The sequence below is a fragment of the Strix uralensis genome, chromosome 11 (genome assembly GCF_047716275.1).
Source record: "Strix uralensis isolate ZFMK-TIS-50842 chromosome 11, bStrUra1, whole genome shotgun sequence".
NCBI lineage: Eukaryota > Metazoa > Chordata > Aves > Strigiformes > Strigidae > Strix > Strix uralensis.
The window spans coordinates 3664037-3689035 of record NC_133982.1 but is presented as its reverse complement, the minus strand read 5'-3'; the positions used below and the strand labels follow the sequence as shown (position 1 = coordinate 3689035).

General features: G+C 45.9%; 1 protein-coding gene across 3 annotated transcripts in view; it reads left to right on the top strand.

Annotated features, from left to right (window-relative positions):
* HCN4 (hyperpolarization activated cyclic nucleotide gated potassium channel 4) overlaps positions 1-19168 on the top strand; it is a 106806-nt gene extending 87638 nt beyond the window's left edge. Inside the window, exons 7-9 of one of the 3 annotated variants that reach the window (XM_074880212.1) lie at positions 1831-1995; positions 14787-15358; positions 15461-19168. In XM_074880212.1, coding sequence (XP_074736313.1) covers positions 1831-1995; positions 14787-15358; positions 15461-16375 — 1652 coding nt within the window. In that variant the 3' untranslated portion in view covers positions 16376-19168. Of the gene's footprint in view, positions 1-1830; positions 1996-14786 lie in introns of all 3 variants that reach the window. The other 2 variants (XM_074880211.1, XM_074880209.1) reach the window with 2 other exon arrangements.
* Positions 19169-24999: the final 5831 nt, after the last annotated feature.

The following is a 24999-nucleotide window of genomic DNA, read 5'->3' as shown; positions in this document are numbered from 1 at the left end:
ACCACAGGGATGGAGCACCTCCTCCTCCATCTTCTGTCTCTGTTCATCTCCCCTGTCTTGCAGCTTTTCATACAGTAAATTGTGCAGTGGGAGGTGACTGGGACTCATGAGCAGTGCAGGAGTCTAGATAATAAATAATAACAAAACAGAGAAGGGAAGCTTAGTTCTTGTAGGTTCATTTCTTTTTGCCCCAAGCAAACAGACAGATCTGTGAAGCTGAGAACTTAAGAAAAAAAATGGAGCATTCTCAATTCTCCAAGCATATTTATAGTGTTGCCTAGTCCTACCGTCTGGCATCTATCATACACGGTACAGTATAAACACGGAGGAAAAAACATAGTCCATCATCTCCCCAGCCTGTGGCTCAGCAAAATGTCATGAAGGTCAGCAGGCAGGCATAATGTATCAGCAGCAGAGCTCTGGAACAGTGAAACTAGCATGAGGTCAGAAAAGACTATAAGAGAAGATTTAGGATATTGCTCTTAGGAGTAACACAGACACCTCTCCTATCAGGGCCCCAGAGAGACCTCACTGACAGCCCAAGACAGACAGTGCTCTGGTAGATGCATGTTTCAGTACGAGCACTGAATGCACCACAATTAATGGCCTACTGAGAGGGGGCAGAAGCCTGCCTTTCCTTGCCTTCTATAAGGCCTTTCCTCTATTAAAAAAATCCCTACCATGTATTTCCTACAGTCGTCTTAGACTCTTAGTTCCTGTGAAGCAATCTGTCTGCACCTGCCTGGTGTACAAGGATTTTGCATGTCCCTAGCAAGTTGGGTCAGTTTACTGGAATTTGAAGTTACAGGGTTGGAGTCAGGATACCCTGACTCTGACAGATTTGATTAAAATTGCTGATGACATTCATTATGGTTTAGGTTCCATACACACAACTCCTCACACACATGGCATGGTCTCATAAGCATCATTTCCTTAGGAAAGCAGCCTCATAATGCACTTATAACCTTTGTAGTGCTGCTATACCCAGTGCTTTGGGGTAGACCCAGAATGAATTCTGAGCATAGTGCTGATGGACTGACACCCAACATTGAGCACAGAGAAGAGTACTGTCAGTCTTTAGGTCACACCATCTATCTTTAAGTGCCTGTCTTAGCTGCCCATACCCTGTGTGTAATCAGTGGAAAAGCAGGACTCAGGAGCTCTCCACTGAGTGTTCAAGGAGCGTCTGTGCCCAAGTCAGGCATTTATGGTAGAGTTGAGGACTTTCTGTTCTGTAACCAGCTGAGCATCCTCCTAGGAGTGGATGGCTGCAGTGTAAATACACCAAGAGTTAGTAAGTGCCGCTAACTTGGCTTTCTCTGACAATCCGTAAGCTTGTGGCATATCTACAAAAAACTTTGAAAACTTTGAAACGAGAAATGTTCTGGGTGTGGGGATCAAAATTACCACCAGGTGCCAAAGCCATAGGTCAGCACAGAGCCTTTACTACAAATCTAGAGAGAGAATTAGCTTCAGTGAGAGCATGGCTTCACCTTCTGCTCGCAGTGCCCATGAGGAGCTGGAGAAAGACAGTGTCTCCAGTCTGAATGCACAAATCATTTCTTTGATAATCCACCATAACAAAACTTGTCTGGCTAATTAGATCAGCAGAATCCCTGAGGTGCAATTGTGTGTAGCAGCTGCCACAACTGAGCCCCTTGGTATTTTTAAATGTTTCTGCATATGCAGAATATTACCACAGTTCATGTTTTCAGTGGGAGAGCAGGTAGAGTCCAGCTAGAGAGGAGACTGGGTGGGAGGCAGTGACAGTGCCAGGTCTTATATTGCAGGTGTCTATCCCATGTTCTCAGGCTGGGTCTTTCATTCCAGAAATTTGCCTGCTGACCCGTGGCCGGCGCACAGCCAGCGTGCGAGCTGATACCTACTGCCGGCTCTACTCCCTCTCAGTGGACAACTTCAACGAGGTGCTGGAAGAGTATCCCATGATGCGGCGAGCTTTTGAAACTGTGGCTCTTGACAGACTGGACAGAATTGGTGAGTAGAAGGTGTGAGGGTCTTCTTCCCATTACCTGCTGCCCTGGCACCCTATCTCCAGGCTTGGTCCATAGTTCCTTTGCTGGAGTTGTGAACTGGAGGAGATCCCAGCCTGTCTCTCCTTGCCTGACTTCAGCTCTTAAAAGGAGCCCCATTCACAATCAGTTAAATTCACATCCTTCTCTCTCTTTCTCTCACACATACACATTTCTGCTGGCTCCTACTTCCATTCATTTCCAAGAGTCTTTATGAAGAACCGAGATCTGGAGTCTGAGGCCATCAGGGCCATGCTGGTGAATTCACTAGATTTTTAATTTTAGCTCAGAATGTGTAAATACACAATTGATAAAAACCTAACCTCCCACAGCTCAAAGTAAGCACAATTAACCAAAGAGTATTATTGGATTGTTATAGCTCATAGTGACCCATCCCAGGATGCTCTCCTGTCCTGTGGGAGACATACCCCGTGCTGCAAACATCCTTGTTAGAAACTAGAGAAGATCAAGATAATGTTCCTTGGTCACAACCAGAGACATTTAGCACAGAGAGATTAAATGACTTATGCAAGGTCATGCAAGAAGTCTTTGCAGAGCTGAGGACCAAGCATTTCAGTCTAGCTTCTTATTATACATCTCTTAAGACTGCATGCATTTTCATTGCCTTTCAGAATCAAAAAGGTCACTGCAGGTCTGAGTACAATGCAGAAGGCGAGGAGGATAATGGGGTGAGGGAGGTAGGGAATAACCTGGCATCGCAGCAAGGGGTGCAGTGCCTCTGGGGCTTTTCATGCCAGGAACATTGTATTCGGTGCATCTCATTACCTGCTGCAAATCAGAAAGTGTGACCCCTGAGGAAAAGGTTATGAGCTAAATATGTAGAGTTTGGCAAAGCCCACACTAATGAGGCCCTAGTGTAAGTGGCAGTAGTCCCATCACTTGGGTTATTTAAATTAGACTGTACAAACCACTAAGAAAATGTAATGTCAGGCACAACCAGGGATGGGCCAGCTTGACTTCATCTCAAATTCTTCAGCTTTAGGTGATCAGTGCTGCTCAGCTTCCTGGGCAGAGCATCCTGTGCTTCTTGTCTTTTGCTCTGTGTGCCGCTGCACATGTAACTAAAATTCTTGGAAAATTCTGAACCAGCATGAAGAACCTCACATGCTTCTTCCCCTAGGAGAAATTCTCTTCCACACACAGCTGAAATATGTCAACATAAGGTCAGAAGGTGACACAGAGCAACTGGAATAACAGGCCCTTTGGTGCAGAGCTCTGGCATTGTCCTCCCCTCCTTTTGCCATTCTGCTGATCTGAGACAACATCAGTCCCTATGCCACATAAAAGGCAAAAACCTTCAGAGTCGTACACTGAAAATCCTAGCCCTGCCCTTGTTTCCCTGGCAATCAGACTTAAGAGCTGCCTGTTCTCTCAACTTTACATCCTCTACTATTGTAAAATAGCATCTTCATAGCACTTCCCAACCCCGTTGTACCCAACACTCTTTGGCTGGAATTTCCCAACAGGGCCTAGAGGAGTTATGTGCACCCTGCTGAAATTGGAATTGGAAATCCCTGGCTTCATAAATAAGGCATTTCTTCACCTTCACCTGAAACGTGCACCATCCAGAAAGAGTAGTGCTCTTAGCTGTGTAACAGCATGTGACTTTTCAGAAAAGTCAAGATTACTGCATTCTGCTAAGACCCTCTCTGAAAGTAGAGGGATTATTCTAGAGGACTAAAGTTAAGGAACAGCAGTTCATAAAAGGTATGAACAGAAGCAGGACCATATTTTTGGTTCTTGTTACATTCAGCTCAGGATCTGTACACAAGATGGAAGCAAATGGGAGCCTCTTTCCAAGCCAGTGGTGCATTCACTAACTCCCTTCTACCCAGCTGACAACATGTCCTCGAGAAGCCCATGCCTCACTGAGTACATGAAATGACTCAGAGGGCTTTATCACTGTTCTGGTACCAGGATAAGATCCACCCAGTATTCCCCCTGTGCAGTGAGGAATCAAGAGAGCAGGGAGAAAAATCTCAGTCCATCCAGTCACAGTGAGTGGGGAGATGTTTGCAGAATTCCCTGCTATATGGAGGGTTTGGAAAGCATGGTCTAAGCTTGTCTAGGTAGCAGGGAGACAGGATGAGAACATAAGACCTCATCCCTTGAAGCAACAGGAGCAGTACTGGTTGACTGGAGGTGCGATGAGGCATTCACTTTGCAGAGCAAATGCAGTTTGAATGCCTGTGGCTAGGCAGAGGGGAAGGAGAGGGGCAGATGCACCCTGATCTGTGTGTCCCCATCGCTTCCTGCTGGTAGATGGGCAGTGCAGCAGCACGAAGGGCACAGCCCCCCAGGGAGCTGTCAGCTACATTGATCGCTCGGCAAAGAGCATGGTCATGTATCCTTCTAACCTCTGTGCTTAATGGGAATTGATATTGGCATCCTGCCTGTGCCATGCATGGCTGGGGAAGAAGTTTCCCAGGTGTTTTGCACTTGCAGAACTCTTTAAAGACTGGAAGGGATTAGTCTTCATGAATTGACTAAGGCTGGGATTCTGCAAAGATTTGTGTCCCTGCTTAACTCTGCTCTCTGAGGAACTTCAGTCTCTAAAGAACCTGCAGAATATCACGTGCCTAACTCTCCCCAGGCTCGGGGCCTGAAGATTGAGAATCAAGGAGGTGAGGCTGATCACTGATTAGTGATCATCTTATCGCTGATTAAATCTTCCTCTTTTTCTTGTTCTTCACCAAGATGTAAAATTCTTTGTAGTATTTGTGTGTTGAAATGATTTGTTCATTTCCCCAGTGAGTAATTTTTGTCTGACAAGCATTTGTGAATCGTCCCAGTTTGTGATGCGTCAGTTACGTAAGTCGCATCATTCTGTTCCTGACTGGTTTGAAACTGGCTTTCAGTGACCATTGAAGCTTAAAATCAGATTTTCACAAACATTTGCACTTGTAAAACACAACCAGTCAAATGTTCATTGAAAGTAAATACAATACAGGTCGTGAATATAATCGAATCAAAATTCACTAGTGTGTTCAAAAAATATTGGGGGACAATTATTTTCCATTGTTCATTGTGCTGTAATAAATACCATAAATGTCTGTCATAAGGCTGCTTACCATCCGTATCAAGGTCACTGGTGAGAGCTGAAAGCATACTTAAAGCCAGAGGAAGTTATTTTTTCATTTTCATCAGGAATTTTTTGCCACGTAGTTTGAAAAGCATACATTTTCAATGCCAGTTGCATATGTTTTGATACAAGGATCCCAGTTAACCCAGGATTAAAAGTGTCTCGCATTTCCTTCGGGCATTGCAGATGCTGAAAAAGCAAAGAAAAGCAAAGACAACACAATACCAGTCTCTAAGTATAATTATATAATATTACTGCGGTACAAGAGTGTCTGTTCAAGATATTATAGTGGTAGAAGTTTTAAAGGCCTTGTCCTATAAACAAGCCACAAAAATAGCTGTTCCCAAACTTTTTGACTGGGCACCCTATTTGTCAGCTCGTGACCATGCTTCTGCAGTTGAAATCCTGTTGGGTTTGCAACCCCGCTTGTCTAGGTCACGACTAATACTCTGGGATCTGCTGCCTCAGAGGAAGAGCTGGCCTGTGTTAGGCTAGGGGAGCTGTGAATGAGAAGATCTGGGATCTGTGCCAAGCTCTGCCACAGATTCCCTGTTTGTCCTTGTCATGCCTTTGCTCTGTGCCTCAGTTCCTCATCTCTTCTACAGGGAAAATAATGCTAACAGAGGTGGAGCTCGGTCATTGAATGCTTCTTAGCTGCCTGCTCCCTCGTGGCAGGTGCCCTGCAAGATCATATGAATAAGTGAAACGGACTGAAATGTGTATAAATAAAACAATATGTACTCAGCATAAATTTTGCACTGTATCCACATTGTAGTCCCAGATTTGTTTACTGTATGCAGGTGAGTAACCCCCAAAGCCCTGCACATGTGAGATGAGGAAGCAGATTTGGTCAGAAGGCGAGATAGATATTTTTTTATATATATATATATATATGCTTCTTATTTGAGGCTGCTGATACAGGCACAGGTGACGTAAGGAAAAAAGTTCCTGTGGCCCAGATATACAATGCTGGAGTGTGAGTGCTTTGGGGGAAAGCTTTATTTCAAAATCACATTGAACTCTGCCCAGCCCTTTAAGGAGATGGAATCTTATTATCCAAGTACCGAGTAGATGAGGGTATCAGTGGCTGACAAGAGATAACATGGGTTCTCCTGTGTTGTGTCCTCTGTCGTCATGTGAATAACCCACGAACATATCTGTTTATGAGGAATCAAAGTTCAAGTACCACTATGTGTATTCCTCTGACTTGAAATTGTCTATCATTTTCAACACTACTATAGACATCTGAATCTGACTTTTATAGTCAGCAGAGAGAAAAAGGCATTTAGAGTGTGATTCGTCTTCTCCTGGCTATCTGAAATGTCTTAGGTGAATCACACCCTGGAAATGCTATCTAGCACAGATATGCAGCGTAGGAGCTTGGACTGAAGCAGGAATTGAATATTTGAATTTCTTTTTATTTGGAAGTGAAGGCCCAGACTCAGAGTATTTTCTGTTTAGCCTAAGGAAAGATATCAACAACTTACCAGCCATGAGTGAATGCAAATTACTTCAGCTTAATTAAGGTGAACTGGCAACCCTGTTCACCTGAATATGAAGTGCCATTTCTCATGCAACTCTAGAAGAAAAATAAAAGCCTAAGACACCCCAATAGAAGGGACAGCGGGGTTGGTGATGAGATCTCAGGAGACCTGTCTTTGACTTTGTAAATGACCTTGGTCACATCAGTTTATCCCAACCCATGCCTACCTTGCAGGGTGCACATTCTCTGGGAAGTTTGTTCTTCTAGGCAGGAGTCTCTAGTACTGCAAATGGGTACTTGGCTAGCTGGCAGACATTAAGCAGAAGTGAGAGAGCTGGGGGAGTTGTAGGAGATACAATATATTTGTGCCCCATCTCTGTGGGTCCCACAAATTACTGGATTCCTTTTATATTTAGAGCGCCACATCCACAGCTCTTTGCTATCTGCATTGAAATAAAACACCTGTTCAGATAACATTTTACCGTTCTAACACCTTTAAAGATATTTTTCAACCCCCTCTTTAATTACATGAAGTAGGACCTGCTTACCAACCACACCTCTAGACTCAGGGGACTTTTCCTGCCTTGAAAGACAGTCCAGTAGCTATCTGCAACCAGACCGCACTGCAAAGCACACAACTGGCAGAAAAACAGCGCCAGAATGTCCAGGGTCTTCCAGAATCTGTCCCTGTCACAGCTGTCAGCTCCAGTAGGGCTCTGAGGGTTGAGTGCGGCAGCTCTGGCTCCAGACACAAGCCCTTCTGCCACTTGAGGAGAAGGCAGCTCTTTGGCTTCAGTCTTCAGTGATAAGCAACAGCCAGGACACCATGCCTCAGGCAGCACAGGGCATCACAGGCACTCCAGCATTACGCAGTTCTTAGACCCATTCATGGATATTCACAAACAGTTTGCTCTAGATAGCTCTATAGATTCAATTTTTTTTCTGCAAAGCTCTCTATGATGGGCATAAATGTGAAGAGAGGAAAAGCTTAATTTATTTTAAGTTTTGTTTAACTGTCCTGAGATTCATCAGATAACGTTACTCACCATGTATCATTTGATGTGTGGCAGTTTGGCCCAGTTAAAAGTTGTGTTCTGTCTGTTAAAAGAGATGTCACGTATTTTGGAAGATACCTATCTGGTTTGTGGGAGAGGAGAAGCAATCAGTGGTGAACCTGAGCTGTACAGGGAGGGAAGACCTCCACTTGGAAAGATAGGGAATTGTCTGTTTTAAATTTTTGAACTCATTATTGTTTGTTAAGATGGTAATAAGAAGACAGATTCAGCTGATGTCCCCAGTACAATGGGCTCTACACTGATAAGATTTATTTCCCTTTCAATCTGGTATCTGGCTTTCCTGCAATAAAACCCCTGTGTACAGGTGTAACTCCACTTAGGCTTGCAGAGGACAGAGCAGGGGAGAAGGAGATACTGTTGTACTTTAAATGTACCACAAGAGTTCAAAGGATACAGCTTTAGCAAGAGAGAAGTGAAACTGCAGTATGCAGGCGGGTGCTGCCTTGTACATATCCCGGTGTAGGAGCACACAAATGGCAACTAACTGCAGTTAATCAAGAACTGCACATCCAATTTGCAATGTATTTACACAGCCAGGCTGTCAGGAAAGTTAATCTGAATTAGTTTCTAGAGCAGATTTGTTAAGTGCACTGAACTCCCCTGTGGATGTTTTTAGAGTTGATCCAGCTGGCTTTGCTTTGCTTCCAAGGGCTCCTTCAATTCTGAGCAGAAACCTTTACGTGACAGTTAATACAGTTCAGTGCGGGTTAACTTACATCTGGGAGAGAGTCAGGCTTGAACAGGAAAAGAGCACATATACTGGGAGTTAAGATTTATTTTGAAATCTCTGTTCCAGCTAATTTCCCTGTATACACAGACTCTTAAGGCAGTGGCAAAAGCTGTTGCAGCGAGATCCTCCAACCAACATAGTCCCAGTGCAGAACATTTCCCCCAGGGTCATAGAAGCAGCTGCAGCAAAGTGCCAGTTATTATGTCCAGGGTTTCTTTGCCTGCAGTTGCCAGTTGCTGTATTGCCCCTCTGGGGACGATGGCAGCGAGCTGAATTACCACAGGAGACCAGCTCAGGACCCAAGTAACCCATAGGCAAAGGAGGGCAGAGACCACCTTCAAAGCTGCAATGGGCTGTGAGCCCTTTGCTGCAACCGGTGATCCAAGCAGGGTGTTTAGTACCCAGTCATATGAATAATAAGAAGCAAAGACCTGAAAGAAGTAACCATGTGGCAGGGGGGCAGCCACTCTGACAGCAGGCCAGGGCATAAACCAGCCTAATAAAGTGAGATTATTTTAAATACATGCAAATTCAGAAAGCAATTTAGTGACCTGAATTCTTAAGCTGCAGCCAGTGAGCTCAGACAGAACTGAAAAGAGAAATGAACAGAAAGTCACAGCTAATTTCCCTGGTGTCTGTGCAGAACTCTAACAACAGAAGGCTAATTTTGATTATTTGATTGAAGAATTATTGTTGAGTGCTGGCTCCTTTTATGAAATCACATGAGCCTTTCTCCCTGTTCTTTTGTGTGCTATCTACAGTTGAGGAAAATCTGACTTTGCAATTCTTTATTAAGGGAGCAACTTCTATTTGCTTAGTTTCCATAATTTTACATTCCCCACTCCACTTCAAAGCACCAGTAGCTTTGCTATGAACATCTTCTAGGCTGTAAATATCTTTCTTTTTTTCCCCTGTATTTAGCCTATTGTTGCAGTGAGGAAAATAGGGTGTTTTTAGAACCCGGAGCACTCCATTGATGAAAAATGGGAAAAAATCATACTGTGTTAGAAGCTGTACAAAGATAACAAAAAAGTCAGTTGTGCCATGGAGACCTGCTAGTCTTAAGACCTTTACCTGACCATGCTCCTGTAGCTCCATCAGTTGAACTGTCTCTCCATCTGGCTCAGGGGCACATCCAGCCCCAGAGGCTGCTTGGGAGCCACCCAGCCCTCCCTTCCTCAGGTTGTCACACGCCACTTGTCCTGCAGAAACCCAAAGCAGCTTCTCCCTCCTCTGTAGAAGGGTAAGGGGCCTTGAGCTACCTCAGAGTAAGCAACGGTGAGGAGTTGGTGCATGAGGTGGTTGCAGATGGCTCCTATGCCAGCTCTGTGGCATCTCAGTAAATTTGTATAGTGCTTTTGGGTTTAGAATAAATGCTTAGGTGGATTATTTTAGTACCTTAGACCTGCTCAGCACTTTAATTTATGTGGGATAAACAACTTAGAAGGAGCAATTCTGTACATACAGCCTCCGTGCTTCCATGATTAGATTGAAGGGGAAACAGAGGAGTCCCTTTTCCTTTCTGCTAATGAAGCTTCTCACTGGCTTAGCAAGAACACAGGACTCTATTGCAGTTCACTGAGTGTAGCTGTGAGCTGCAGAACATTGTTTCAATTAGGGTTACACAGAACCAAACTAATCAGCCTTTCAGTCTTCTGACTGCAGTCTTTTCTGCTCTCCTTTTGAGTCAGGTGCTGTGACAATAAATCCAGAGCAGAAAAAATTAATTTGAAACTGAAGCAGTTTCATAAGTAAGATGATGAGGAGGAGAAATAATCTCAGGACCACCAGCCCAAGCAAACTTGCTCCTACAGCCTTGTTCCACTGTTGGCTTATGTTTCATGCAAGACCTTAGTCAGACCTGCCAGGAAAATGTCTTTGTCCTACCAGGACTCTGCTGTGTGCCTGTTCTCATCTGGTGCTGGTTGGAAGGAGGATTGTCTCCAGAAGCAACTAATAAGACTTATATTGGTGTGTGGAAACATCATGTAAATGATGCAATTAATTAGAATGGTGGAGCCAATTAATTTTTCAGTTTGCTAACCATTTTGAAAAATGATTTTGAAAAATTCCTCTTTCTTTCAATAACAGAAAGAACGGTTTCAGTAATATTTTTAAATGTTCTGGAGCAGAAATTTGAGACTTTTTTGGCAAAACAGAAAAGAAAAATTTCATCTAATTAAACAGTTGATACATCCAAGCTGGGCTCAGAAAAACAGTAAAGTGTAATGTCATTTCAAAGGAAAACTGAAATGTTCTGTTTTAAAAAGTAAAAAAAATAATAATTGCAAGGTTTTTGCTGGAAGTAGTTTATCAATTTGACACAAATTTAAGGAGCTTTGATCAAACCATTTTCCAGTAAATAGTATGCATGTTTGGAAAATGTTAGCATATTCTCCATTTAGTGCTCTGCCAAGGAAACCAGAGTCTGCTGTTCAGTTCTTTCTGTGTTTTCAAGAGCTCTGGTTATGAAAACATCAGTCCCCTCAATCCGTGCAGCTCTGATTAACATCGCTATGGCTTCTCACCTGAATTGAGGGCAGCACTGGAAATTGCAGGCTATTCAAGCACAGACACGCAAATCAGAAGCCAAAGACCGGTGACATGGAATTAAAAGAGTGAGATGAAGTGTAATGATGGAAACACAGAGTAGTTGCTGGTATTAAGCTTTTTGGAAAGCTGCACTAGCAACATCTGCTGTTTCTCCTTTTTCTACCCCTAGCCATTCCTCCTCATCCTGGTTTTGCTACAGTCTGTTATCGAGAAAGCAAATGTGGTAAGGCAGCTTTTTTGCCTGTCTGAACTCAGCATGCCGTCTCCTGTCCACATCCTGACCTTGCAGTTGTGCAGGATAGCTACAGATTCCCCATGCTGGGATTTGTACCTTCAACTCTGGAAAGAGAATGATTACAAACCTGCAGTCTGAATCCCTCTAACTCAAGTGTGCTGGCCAGGTTCTCTCTCACCTGTCAATTTTGTTTAGATAAGTTGTTCCTTCTCTCCAGACTTGGAGCAGTTAGTATTTCTGGTTTGGTTTAAGCAGCTCTTTGTGATTGTGATCTATTTGTCTGTGAGCACGTATGTGATTCTAGTAGATACCAGGTGGAAATTACTCTGTGTGTGTGGGTGCTGCGTGACCCCCTGTGCCATTCACTCTCTTTCACTCTATGTTCACTGCAAAAATGCTCTTAAGTTTAAAGGTGACATTCCTGGTGTGCCTGGCTGCATGAATGGCGGGTAGAACCAGGATCTCTCTGTTTGGGGCATATCCAGTGCTGTCTATTCCAGGCCAGTATACAATGAAACAGATGTTATATACATATCCTGCACACCACTTCCAGTGCAGACAAGCTCTCCAGCCCCTGTAATGACATTAGCAGCTCAGAACACTGTTTGCCTTCAGGACTGTGTCCTTCCAGGGCTGGTATCTTTCTCCAAGGTGAGAAAAGAAAGGTCAGTTCATATGCCTTACTGCTTTTTTTGGAGGGAGTGATTAACAGTAGGTGAACCACAAACGCATTAAGCATCCCGTATAAGCATAATCCCATATCAAACGTACCACTACCCACAACAGACACGTCCCAAACGCACCAGTTGCAGATCCAGAATCAAAATTCTGTCAGCATTTTAGTGGTTTGGTTTTACAGTGCAGTTCAGCCCACTGTAGATTGCAAGCTTTACCCGCTCTGAACAGTTGCCTAGCACTACTGCATAGCACTCTGTTGCTACAGCCACACCTCATCCTTTATAAAGAGATAAATGGTTGATTTTGAAAAGTACAGTAAAGGAAAAACCCTCAGTGTGTTCTTCCAATGCTTAGCTACAATTACAGTTAGATTGCTCCTTCTTTTCTTTATGGGCTTGTCTAAAATCACAATATCTCATGGGTCATTCTGGAACTGAAGGGAATGGTTCTTAGCAGCTTCCTTCATCTGTGAAGTTCCCTATAAATTGGTATCAAATCATCTCTTCTCTGAGAGAAGCTGAATACGTTGTACTTACTCACTGATGTTTTTCAAGCCTGATTCTTGTGGATATTTTCTGTACCTTTTCAAGCTTTGCAGCTAGACACTAGAACTAAAACATCATTCTGTATGCCTTCCCAGCATTATATGCAGTAGTGACTAGTATCTCCCTTATACTTTACAATTTCCTCCTTATTTGTGCAATAATTGTTTCAACTTTTTCTGGTGGTAGATTTGAAACTCAACTAGTTATATCCAAGACTCTACCATTTTCGAGTTACTTTTTAGGACACCAGGATACCAGGTACCCTCTTCAGAGTATCATTCAAGTTCTTTGCTGCCAAATGTTTGATTTTACGTTAGGCTAGAGTAAGAGGCATGTCCTTCAACTCTTACTCTTTTATCTGTTACAGCTGTAAAAGATAACATCATACACTAAAAAACCCAAACAGCAATCTGGATGTCATCTATGCACAGAGATGTACCCACATCTGTACAGAAAGATCTGAGATACAACTGGTATAGAATTGAAAGGAAATTCCTCTGGAATCTCACTGGGAACTGCTACCCAACATGACAGTCCACTCTTAATCATTCCTTCTGGGAAAGTATCAATTGGCCAGTTTAAACTAGAATGCTGTATGGGACAAATTAAATACCATACTGTGGTCTTAGTCGATAATATCAATGGTTGACTTACCTTGAAAGTTGTGGTTTCATGAAAGTGTGGAGACAAGTTTAATGCACAACCCCTTGTTTACAGGAAACTTAATTGACATGAGCTGTGCTGCTAGCCTTTAATTTGTAAAGCATGACATGATTTGGAGATTAAAATGCAGAAGAAGGGGCCCTTCCACATCCAGGCCTCCATTCCATACCTGCCGCTATCTCATGCTCTGTAAATCCGCAGCATTTGGCCAGATGCTGTCTGTTTGCCCTGGTCCTGTACAGGAACTAGAAGTGATCAGACAGGAACCAGCAGAAATGACATTTGAATCGGAGCAGAGGTTTGCTAATGGGTGCAGGGCCTGAGGATACATTTGGTTCAGGAGGAGGGTTAATACAGCTTTTGATCTGATCCAAACTGGCTGGTGCCTCATCCAGAGGTGACCCTTCTACACTCGACCCTTGAGCTTCAGCTACAAATTGAGCTGTGTACAGACACGCAACGAGGGCGCCAGGTACACACATGCATACACACAGACACACACACACACAGACACACAGAATTTAGTAGGCTGAACCCTTCAAATCCAAACAGCTTCAGAAGTGAAAAGGAAGCCAGTTCAAACTGGCATATGTTGTCAGGATAGAGGACCCTTGAAAAGGCAAGAACAGGGATCTAATCCACAGTAATTTTGTAAGAAAATCATTCCAATCAGCATATACCAGCTCCTTATAAATCAATGCTGGCACAGTTACTGATGTGCATGCTGTTATGAGAACAGAGATATGAATGCTGTTATGCAGAGAGCCTGTGTACATCAGAAAGCCTCTCCTTTGAGAAGGCATTTGTGCTCTGGTGAAAGGGCATCGCTGGCAGCATCTCATCCTGCTGCGTTGAATGGTTCTGTCCTTCAGTCCAGGAGCGTGCATCCCTTCAGTGCCAGGTGCACTCTCAGACCAGACAAACTCATTACGCCATATTTTCCAGCCCATTGAAAAGGCAAAGTGCTGAGCTAATATTTTGCTGCAGGCTAGGAAGTCCAGCTGGAACGTGATGTTTGCTAGCCTGCAGTTCCCTTAAAGCTGGGGCTAGAAGGGCATGACCAGGTAAGATGGTAGCTGCAGCACGTCTGAGGTCTCTTCCTTGGGCCAGCTGAGCTTTTCCAGCACATAAAGTCCTTCTGTCCCTTTTTCATAGAGAACTTTACTTTCAACTAAAAACACATATTTGGCTCCAGAGTGAATAAGTTGCATGAGACAGATGAGAAAAATGCATAAGCTGAAGGAGAGTGGCTGAAGACTCAGGAGACTTCACTGGTTTTATATTTTTGAGGTTTTCCTTTGCAAACAGAAAAGAAAATTTGCAGCCTTTGGATTTATTCTCTTTTTCTAATGGAAGTTCAGATTATGAGGTGCAACATGGGAATCTTCCAGATTCATAAGCTTTGCTACCAGTCTGCCACACTTACCAAAGCGGCTTTACTGTCTCAGAATATGTGTCCTGTTGGGGATATCTTTATGGGATCTTGAGGTCTGTTGATCATACCACAAAAGCAGAAGATGTGATGTTTGTCATCTTGTTGCTGGAGCGCAGAAACCGTACACAGATCCCATAATGACAATGGAGGGAGACAGTGCCAAGAGTTTGAGGAAAGTCTGGCAGGAAGCTTTGAGGAAGCCTCCCATGCTTTGACATATCAGAATGACTCTTTCTCTCTTCACTTTCTCTACAGGCAAGAAAAATTCCATTCTGCTGCATAAAGTCCAGCATGACCTCAATTCAGGTGTTTTCAACTACCAAGAGAATGAGATCATCCAGCAGATCGTGCAGCACGACAGAGAGATGGCACACTGTGCTCACAATGTCCAGGCTGCCGCCGCTGCCGCTGCCGCTGCCGCATCCACACCCACCCCTGTCATCTGGACTCCGCTGATCCAGGCACCCCTGCAAGCTGCCGCAGCCACCACTTCTGTCGCTATAGCTCTGACACACCACCCACGCCTCCCGACAGCCATCTTCCGTCCTCCGGTGTCCGTCTTGGGTTCCTTGGGACAGCAATCCAACCAGACTCCAAGACAGCTGAAAAGGCTTCAGTCTCTCATCCCATCGACTGGCCCTTCTGCCGTTGGCTCTCCCTCCAGTACTCCATCCCAGCTGCATACACCAGGAGCAGAAACCCCGTCGTCCTCTTCCTTCCACATCCAGCAGCTCGCAGGATTCTCAGCTGCCACCAGCTTAGGCCAGTTCCAGGTGGGATCCCCTCCAGGTGGCTCAAGCCAGCCGGGTTTGAGTGGTGCATCCTCGGTGGGACTGAGCCAGTTCCAACACGCACCTTCTGGATCACCCCTAGGTACAGCTCAGCCCATGCAGCAGCAGCAGCAGCAGCAGCAGCAGCAGCAGCAGCAGCCACCAGCCCTTTCCAGCAGTGGATTTGGGCACTTCCAGCAAGCCACAACTAGCTCCCCATCAACATCACTCACCCAGCTCTCATCAAACTCACCCCCCAGTCTTCTCAATCAGTTCCAGCCCACCACAAGACCACTGCAGGGGGGACAGTTACAGCAGCTCTCGGGCAGTGGGACTTTGGGGGGAATTAATCACTTCCAACCCCCTCCTTCTTCCAACTCTCCATCCTCCAGCCTAAGCCAGCTGGCGCAGGCCTCTGGTGGGCCGTCCTCAGGCCTGTGCCAAACACATCCAAGTGCATTAGGATCTTTAACTGGAACGATAGCCCAGCTCCACCAGGAACGGCCACCTTTTGCCTCCATGTCTCCACTACAACAGTCTGGTGTCGCCTCTCCCTGTTATACCCCTTCTGGCCTTAGTCCTCCCAGTCAGAGCCCAGTGGCAACAAGAACTTTTCAATGTGGCCCTTCCGGGGCCTCAGGCTCTCACGGTTCTCTGCTCCTGCCTCAGACCGCCAGCCCACCTCCGCAGATCCTGCAGTCCAAGAGCACGCCACCTGTGCCACCGGGACGGCTCAACCAGGACATCAAGTTGATTTCTGCTTCCCAGCCATCTTTGCCCCAGGAGCTGGCTCAGACACTGAGCCAAAGTTCTCCTCATTCCTCTAGAGAATCTGTTTCCAGCTTCTCTCCTTTTCCTGGTGGAGGGACTGGACTTCTTGGGAAGCCTTGTAGCTCAATTCCTGGGCGTGTGACTTTACCACGTCAGATGTCCTCAGGTTCTTTACCACATCCGCTGGTGTTTGGGGCCAGCGCTGCAGGCGCTGCTTCTCTGACTGCTGGTGGGCGGAAAGAATCCATAGTGCTCACAGGGGATCTGGAACCTGTCAGATCCAAACTGCCCTCCAATTTGTGAGGACTCCTTCTGAGAGCTGGTTATGTCAGCCGTGCAATTCAGTTCCTGATTAGACTTTCATGAATCATGTTTTCCTTTTCTTCCCCCCTTTTTTCTCCATTTCTTTTGTTTAGTTTAACTGTGATTAGAAAGAAACAAAAACCACACACACACACACACACACACAAAAAAAAAACCAACAAAAAAAGAAGATAACCAGGTATTCTTAGAGCTATAGATTTTTGGTCACTTGATTTTATAGAATATTTTCATACATGGAACAAAAGGATATGAGCAAATTTAATCCAACGAGGTAACGCACAGACAAGTTGTGTACCTGAGCTGGAACATATGAATGATCAGCCATAGAAGCCACCAAAAAAGGTTTTCCTGTTGAGACAAAGATCCAAGGTTGATGTGGGCCATAAAAGGGGACATCAGGGCAGGCCTGTAGCTGGTGTTTTTAGAACAGCTCTGGTTGGCCTCAGCTTTGCATTGCTTTGCACCAGCTGTGAACCGGGCCTGCAGCACCTAGTTATGGGGGGGACTTAGATGGCACTTCCTCCCAGGTTTTCTCGTGTGATCAGCAGTTTGCAGAGGAAGCCAGAAGAGGGGTGCGTTTCATTAATGCAGTCCCCTCTAGGGATTTCAGAAGGGCTGAGTTTTTGTTTGGACTCCATCTGAAGAAGGTAAATGTGACCAGGAGATGGACGGGCCTAACTTCAGATGCTTGTCTTTTTCTTATTCCACTGATGCTCTAGTGGGAACAAGAAGCAATCCCTTGAAAGTCACAAGGAGGGCAGTGAATATCCCCTCTGTATTTTCGTAGGCATCGTGGATGTGGGTTGTGGGACCAGGCAGCTGGCCCCAACCAGCAAAAGAGCCCAAGCTTCAACATCTCCATGGTTTGGAAGGTGTGTGTGCTGCCTTCCAGGTTGGGGCGTGCAAAGCAAGGGAACGGATGAAGAAACAGGCAACAGTTTAACTTTCCCTCTCCCATTTTAATGTCTCAGTGTCCATGGGCTGACTGAAGAGAAATGGGTAGAAAAAGATTGAAAAGTGGGGTGCAGTCACCCTAGCCCTCTTCCTCAGCCCAGGGGAGTTTGAGCTTTGAGGCACTGAGGGTAATACTGGTTCCCAGCCAAGAATCCTCCAGATTTGCAACTATGTTTATACCATTAAACCAGATTAGACCAGAAATTTGGCCAGCCATGGTCTGTCCTTCTCTTCTGATGGGGCAATTGAAATAGTTTGCTTGATTTCACCAGCAATAACAGCCTGCACCTGATTGGCTTTGGTCTCGCCCTGCAGTTGCAGCATCACTGGACACATCTGGGGCCTGGCAGGCACCTTGAGCTGGATTTTTTGGGCTCCCCTGATTTAAGGCAGTCAAAGTGGGATGAAGACAGTAAGGGGCCATGGGTTGCACACAGCACTGAGAAGCTACAGCCTTTACCTCTAGAGCAAATGTCTCCTTTTCTTTTACTCTGATCCTTTCTTTCTCATTTGTTTTTATTTAGGCCAAGAGGTGTCCTTGACCACCTCACTGTAAAGAGTCAGGTGCTCAACTTTTCTAACACTTGCTAGAAACACGTGTCCAGCCCCCCTCTGTTTCCAGCTATCATGGGGTCCTTCCAGCCCTCAGAGGGAAAGCAGGACTTCATGCAGCAGTACCAAAAAACTTACTATTATCATGATAATGATACAAGTCCATAAAACTCCCTCTCTTACCTCCTCCCACCCCCAACTCTCTCCCAAAACACTGGCTGACAGTTTTTTATACCGAATTGTTTGCAAAACTCTTTGACATGTGCCTGTATCTTGAATGTTGCTGCAAGCATTCCTGGGCACTCCTGCTTCAACGTGCTTTGGTGGCTCAGAATTCAGATGTAATCAGCTTTGGTCTTCCTTAAAGGGTCAGGGGAACTCTAGAAATGTTTTTTCTACTAGTTACATACAACTATATATGTGTGAGTGTGTGTGGTGGGAGGGGTGCATGTATGTGTGTGTGTGTGTGTGTGTGTATAGATTTTATATATATATCTATAAATACACACATGCTTTTATATATATATAGTATACAGTTATACACATATGTAGTCTATTTATGCACATGTGTAAACATGCACACACAGACACACACACACACACACACACACATATATTTATATATATATATATCTCTCCTAGTTTTAAAATACATGTCAATTTTGACCCTTATGTAGGACTGATTGGCAGGTGATAATTATAATATATAGATCCTGCTTTTCCAAATATGTACAGGTTCATCTTGAAACAGAATCAGTTGCTGGAATTGAAGCAGACTCACAGACCCTCTCATATTTTCATAGGTATGAGGCAGTTCCTAGAAGGAAAACTCACAATATCCTTTTAAGTTTTATATTTGTTTTAGCAATCTTTTTTCCCCATGTGCTAGAGGGCCCCTAGAATGAGCATCTCAAGAGGTTGGGAGCTAAGCTGTTTGGGTCTGGGTATCTAATATAAGCAGGTGGGAAAGGCCTTCAGCCCAGCAATGCCAAGCCCTCATGGATGACTGTCCTGTGACTGCTGCATTGGTACTTGAATCTCAACAACCCCTGTGGACACTCAGACAAATGGAGGTGCACAGAAACACCCTGAGGGCTGTCTCTGGTAGATGTGTGTTCCATCCACCAGTCTGGTGAACATCCTTCTTCAGTTGGGTTCCTTTTCTTTGTTTTTCACGGGGATATTGTTTGATTTTCCAGTTCTTAGCAGTGCAGTAGCCAATATTGAGTTATTCCGACTGGACCCCAGTCAACACTAGGCTTGTCTCAGTAGGTGGAACTATATTTATTATTATTGTTATTTTTTGTTTTATTTTGGGGGGAAGGGAGGGAAGAGTTCTAGGGGTGGGGTTTGCAATATAAAACACACAATAAAAACCTTAGTAAATAAAAATGTGGAAAAACCATCCCCCTGAGTTGCTGTCTGCTTTAAATGTTGAACTTCAGGCAACACGAGGTTTCAAGAAGAAAAAAGCCTTGGGTGGCATTTCAGTCTTCTCTTTCCTGTTGAACAGAGAAGATGCAGGGGTTTGTCTCACTTCCTCTCTGTATTTTCCTGATGTCTTTAGAGCTTTAGTAGTGCTGCCACATCTCCATCTGACACGTTCTTGGAGGAAGTCTGTATTAAGCCACTGACAGTAAAAGTTTAAAACTTTTGCCTACACTTGAATTTTTAACAGTACAAAGGAGAAATCTGGTAGTTATTTTGCAAATGTGTGTATGAAAATCCTTCACATTAATGGCAGACATGGAAGCTCTGGCTGACTTTGTGATCTTTGGAGACGAGCCTAAGGAGCCCTACCACAGGATGCAGACATTAACAACTTGGAATAGGGACTATCACAGAAAATGGACAAAAAAATGAAAGACGGAAAGCAGCTGTTTTGAGATCTTAGACTAAGCTGGATGATGATGCCAAGGTCAGGACCCGATGTATTTTAGGAAGGTAAAACTAGCCTCAGCTCTTTGCTTTCATTTCACTTCTGTGATACCCTCTTTGAGTCTTTGTCCAAACCCACTCTAGGGAGTATGCACGTAATTGATGATTTGGGTCAGTAGCTCACACGGGAGCTGTATGGCCTTGTGCCCTTTCTTCATAGCAAAGGAAACGTAGGGCAAAGCAGCCCAGCTGCTGGAGTGTGTCCTACAGCCTGTGGCAGCGAGATGTAGCTAGGTACCATCCTCCCTGCTCCCTCTCCAACCAATTCATATCAAGAGCCTCACCTCTCACCTCCATGCAGTGCCTCACATTCATTTTTCCTTCTCTGAAATCTCGTTTTCTTTGTACCTTCTCATTCAGCGGTTGCATTTAGCCCTCTGACATTTTGCCTAGTGAAAGACTCAACTTTGCTAACACATTAACAGTGTGTCTTTCCTGCTGAGATGAGAACAAGGTCCAAGACCTGCTTTACCGGACTCCCAATGCCAGAGATGGCAAAAAAGAAAAATAGGAGCCCCAGGGCCATGAATGAAATTAACATTTTGCAGAGAAGGATGCAGAGACGGACACACACTCCCCCTGACAGCACAGGATAGGCTTAGTCCAAGCAGGACACTCCTTTTCTCTTCCCTCCTGCTTCGGATGGTATAGGAAAATGGGAGATCCTGTTGGTCTCCCTCCATGAATTCTCTGACTTTGGCTGTAAATGAGCAGAACTGGTGAGAAAGGAGTAAACCAAACCTTTTAATCAGAAAATGCCTTTCCCTTGAAACCAGATGGCTCTGCCCTGGCAGATCAGTTGTCTTGGAGTTTCAGTAAGGGAAGTTCAGGCAGTAAAATGTTTGTTTTGCCTTTCAAAATGAATGCCTGTGCCAGGCTTTTTTATTTTACTTGCCATTACTATTACAGAGAAAACTGGGATTGTGAGTCAGTCCTGCCCAATCAAAAATTTCTTTTAGAATTATATTTCACAGAAGATTTGTAAACTTTCAGGGTTTTCATGCTAGACTAGAACAAAATTCAAGTTTTGAGCTCTTAAACTTCCCTGTGACTCCTGCCTTTTGTTGTCCACGAACAGCTAGCAGGGATTCAAGACACAGCCCCACTGTAGAAGTTGCAGAAGGATGGGCAGGACTACATCAGGAGGATGTCGGGCCCTTCTTGAGGGCAGAGCACATCACAGGAACACAATAACCATGAGGTCCTCATGACAAGCATGATACCAGAGGAGTCAGTGACATGGCTTAGCTAATGGAGGCTGATCTTTACCTCACCCAGAGCATTTCAACCCAGTTAGTAGCCACATCTCTGCCCTAGGCCATCATGGATGAGGATGGCACAGCCAGCTTTTCCCTGACCAGAGAAAAGCCCTGGCTCCACTCACTGGAAAAGCCAGAAGAAGCCCCATCAGCTGTAGAAAAGCACACTTGGAAGGGCTTGACTAGTTTAGCATATGTGTTGATGCCTCCTTATCGTATTGAAAGGACTTAAGACTGCACTGGGATTTCATGATACTTGCACACCGGCTGTCAGGAACAAACTGTTCAGACAGCAGAGCCAAGTCACCTTCCTATCAACAGAGTGGTTTCTCCACCTCCTAATCACTACTACCTCCCCTGCAATGCCTTGTGAAGACCCAGCCCGCTGGTGCGGGTGTTTGTAGTGGGAAAAAGGCAGGATCACCAGCTCTTGTGATTTCTCCTTTTCTCCAGTCACAGTCTGGTCAGGGCTGTTCATGGGAATTTCAGCCTTGTCTTGGGAAACTGTCCCGGACTAGCTGCCCACCCCACTCACCCTCCCTCCTGGAGAAGAGCAAACAGTCTCTGATTATGGGAGAGAAGCAGGGACTCCCAAACTCATACCTCTTGGACCCCGTGAGAGATTTTGAGGTGTTGGAGACGACAGAACAGACCCATTCCTGGCAATGTTTTCCTGCCAGCACTGGGATTGTTGGATGCCCTGCACCAGCCAGCCTTGGACAGGAAGGAAAGTGGTGCCAGAGCTGCAGTGAGAAGCAGGCTGAGGCTCAGCTCTTGGAAATGAGGCTTTTCTTCCTCTTTGCAAACTCACTGAGCTATTTGGACCAGCAAGGTGATGAGGTTCATTGAACACAAAACGGTGGAGTGCTATTTGGACAGCAGCCTGGCAGGACCACTCAGTGTTGTCCTCCAGTCACAACCGTTGTAAGAGAGACCCTGCAACATCTCTGATATGGCTCCAGGAATCCTGGCACTGGGGATGGTGCTGTGCATGCCCTGGCTGAGTCTTTTTTTTATCTCCTCTGCAAATTCAGGGATCTCATGACACTGGGCACAGGACTGGTGAGCTCAGAGGAGGCAACAGGTGCCCTATAAGGTACTCCGGTGAATGCCCAAAAGGAAAAGGGATTTGCATCTTTCTCCTCCTTGCTGGGGAAAACATTAGTAAGTTAGGAACCACCACTTTAAAGAAATTAATACGTTATAGTGTATATTTTATTTAAACTAAAGAAAACCAGACACCAGTGACACCTTTCACTCCTTCACCCAGCCTCAGGGGCCAAGCTTGTACCTGCCAGCCCAAGGCACTGGTATGGCAGTGGAACATGAACTGCAAACCGTGTGAGCCAGACTCTGCATCCCTGTTATTTTGTGGAGGAGGATCGCTTTGGGATGTGGAAGGGAAGATGTACACAAGGCAATGCCCCCATTTGTGTGCAAACCACAGGGCGTGAAAAGCAAAGTTGCTCTAGGCCTGGCACGGCTTGTGCAGGGTCACCCACTGCTGCTCCTCCACCTTCAGGCAGAAGCAGGAGGAACTGGTGTATTCCAGGCAAAGAGGTGACATCTCACTGCTCACACCCTGGCAGGACAGCAGAGGACTTTTCCAACCCCTTGCCAGAGCTGGAGCAGGTTGCCCACATGAGCTGCTCTGTAGCCACCTCTGGCCAGACTGCCCATCACACCACACGTCATCGCAGAGAACATGAGTGACTGAAGGGACCCCAAAAACTCCCTGTGAGACTGGAGACATGGTGAGGGGAGAGGAAGGTGAGGGCACAGACAATATGTTCATTTCCTCAGGTGATGGGGTGCACAGAAATCTTTCCAGCCCAGCCCATCTCTGCCAGCAGGCCATGTACCTCGCTGGGACAAGGGTACAGAACAGGACTATGGATCCCAGGGAGGCACCAGGGTGGGAGCAAAGTCCTGTAGCTGAGGGATCTGGAGTCCAGGGAGGGAAAGGAGAGTGGCAGGGTTGGCTGCTCGACAGCCCTGGCAGTGAGGTGCTGAAAGGTTGACCATGAGTTTCTGCTTCCCATAGGCAAGGACAGTTAGAGCTTCACTGCTAGTGAACCAGAGACAGCAGCTGCTGACACCAGCGTGGGTCCAGCACCTGAGGAGGCAGGATCTTGCCCCTTGAAGGTAATTCTCCCTGTCCAGCACTGGTGGGTGGCAGCCACCTCTTCAAGCCCCTGAGAGGTTCAGCTGGGGCGTCAGCACCATGTGAGTCCCAGGAGATGGGAGGAAAGAGGCCAGCCCATGCCAGGACCCTGGGAACCCAGTGCCAATGCTCTGCTCCAGTGCTGACCTCCTCTGCCAGGCTAGCGGGGCAGTGCTGTGGAAGAGCCAGACCAGGGTGGTGGCTGCAGGGGGTAAAGGCCCAGGAACTGGGATGTACTATCATAAACAAGCAGTCCATTTTTGCTGGTGGCACTTTAAGGCCATAGACTCCCTCCCCATCCACCATTACCCCCTTGCAGACAGTATCCCACGCCTCCATCCCTGGCTGAGGTGACTGACTGGTGGCCTATGAGTAGGGATGTGGGTTGCCCTTTTCCACTGCTGAACTAAAGCTGGGCTCAATAATTGCCCTTGGCAGTGGGAAAGAGAAGCAGGGCAGGGAAAGATGCAGTTTGGGTTTGCCCTCAGGAGTTGGAGGTGGTTAGGGTTAGGGTTAGGGGTTAGGGTTAGGGGTTAGGGTTAGGGTTTAGGGGTTAGGGTTAGGGTTAGGGTTAGGGGTTAGGGTTAGGGGTTAGGGTTAGGGGTTAGGGGTTAGGGGTTAGGGTTAGGGTTAGGGGTTAGGGTTAGGGGTTAGAGGTTAGGGTTAGGGTTAGGGGTTAGATTTAGGCATTAGAGGTTAGGGTTAGAGGTTAGGGTTAGGGGTTAGGTTTAGGGTTAGGGTTAGGGTTAGGGGTTAGGGTTAGGGGTTAGGGGTTAGGGTTAGGGGTTAGAGGTTAGGGTTAGGGTTAGGGTTAGGGTTAGGGGTTAGGGTTAGGGGTTAGAGGTTAGGGTTAGAGGTTAGGGTTAGGGTTAGGGTTAGGTTAGGGTTAGGGGTTAGGGTTAGGGTTGGGGTTAGGGTTAGGGGTTAGGGTTAGGGGTTAGAGGTTAGGGTTAGGGTTAGGGTTAGGGCTAGGGTTAGGGTTAAGTTTAGGTTAGGGTTAGGGTTAGGGGTTAGGTTTAGGGTTAGGGTTAGGGGTTAGGGTTAGCGTTAGGGGTTAGAGGTTAGGGTTAGAGTTAGGGTTAGGGTTAGGGTTAGGGTTAGGGGTTAGGGTTAGGGGTTAGAGGTTAGGGTTAGAGGTTAGGGTTAGGGTTAGGGTTAGGGTTAGGGGTTAGGGTTAGGGGTTAGGGTTAGGGTTAGGGTTAGGGGTTAGGTTTAGGTGTTAGAGGTTAGGGTTAGAGGTTAGGGTTAGGATTAGGGTTAGGTTAGGGTTAGGGGTTAGGGTTAGGGTTGGGGTTAGGGTTAGGGGTTAGGGTTAGGTTTAGGGTTAGGGATTAGGGTTAAGGTTAGGTTAGGGTTAGGGGTTAGGGTTAGGTTTAGGGTTAGGGGTAGGGTTAGGGTTAGGGTTAGGGGTTAGGGTTAGGGTTAGGGTTAGGTGTCATGGCACAGCTGAGCATCACCTGTGTTTGGAAACAGACCATCAGTGCTGAAGTCTGAGGTCCCAAGTGTTTTCTCTTTTTAAGGTGTTGTCCTGGGAGGCCTCACTGAACATGCAGGATGTCACTCTATATGCTGTCTGCTATCAGTGCCACCCTCCCCGATGACCCTGTTAGCAGCACCCCAGCAGAGCTGTCGGGGAGCTGAGGGGATGGCCTGCCCAGGGCTGGGCTGTGATCAGAGCCAGCACAGTGCTGGGGCCTTTGCAGTGTCCCAGGCCCTGTCCCAAGGGGACTGCTGGC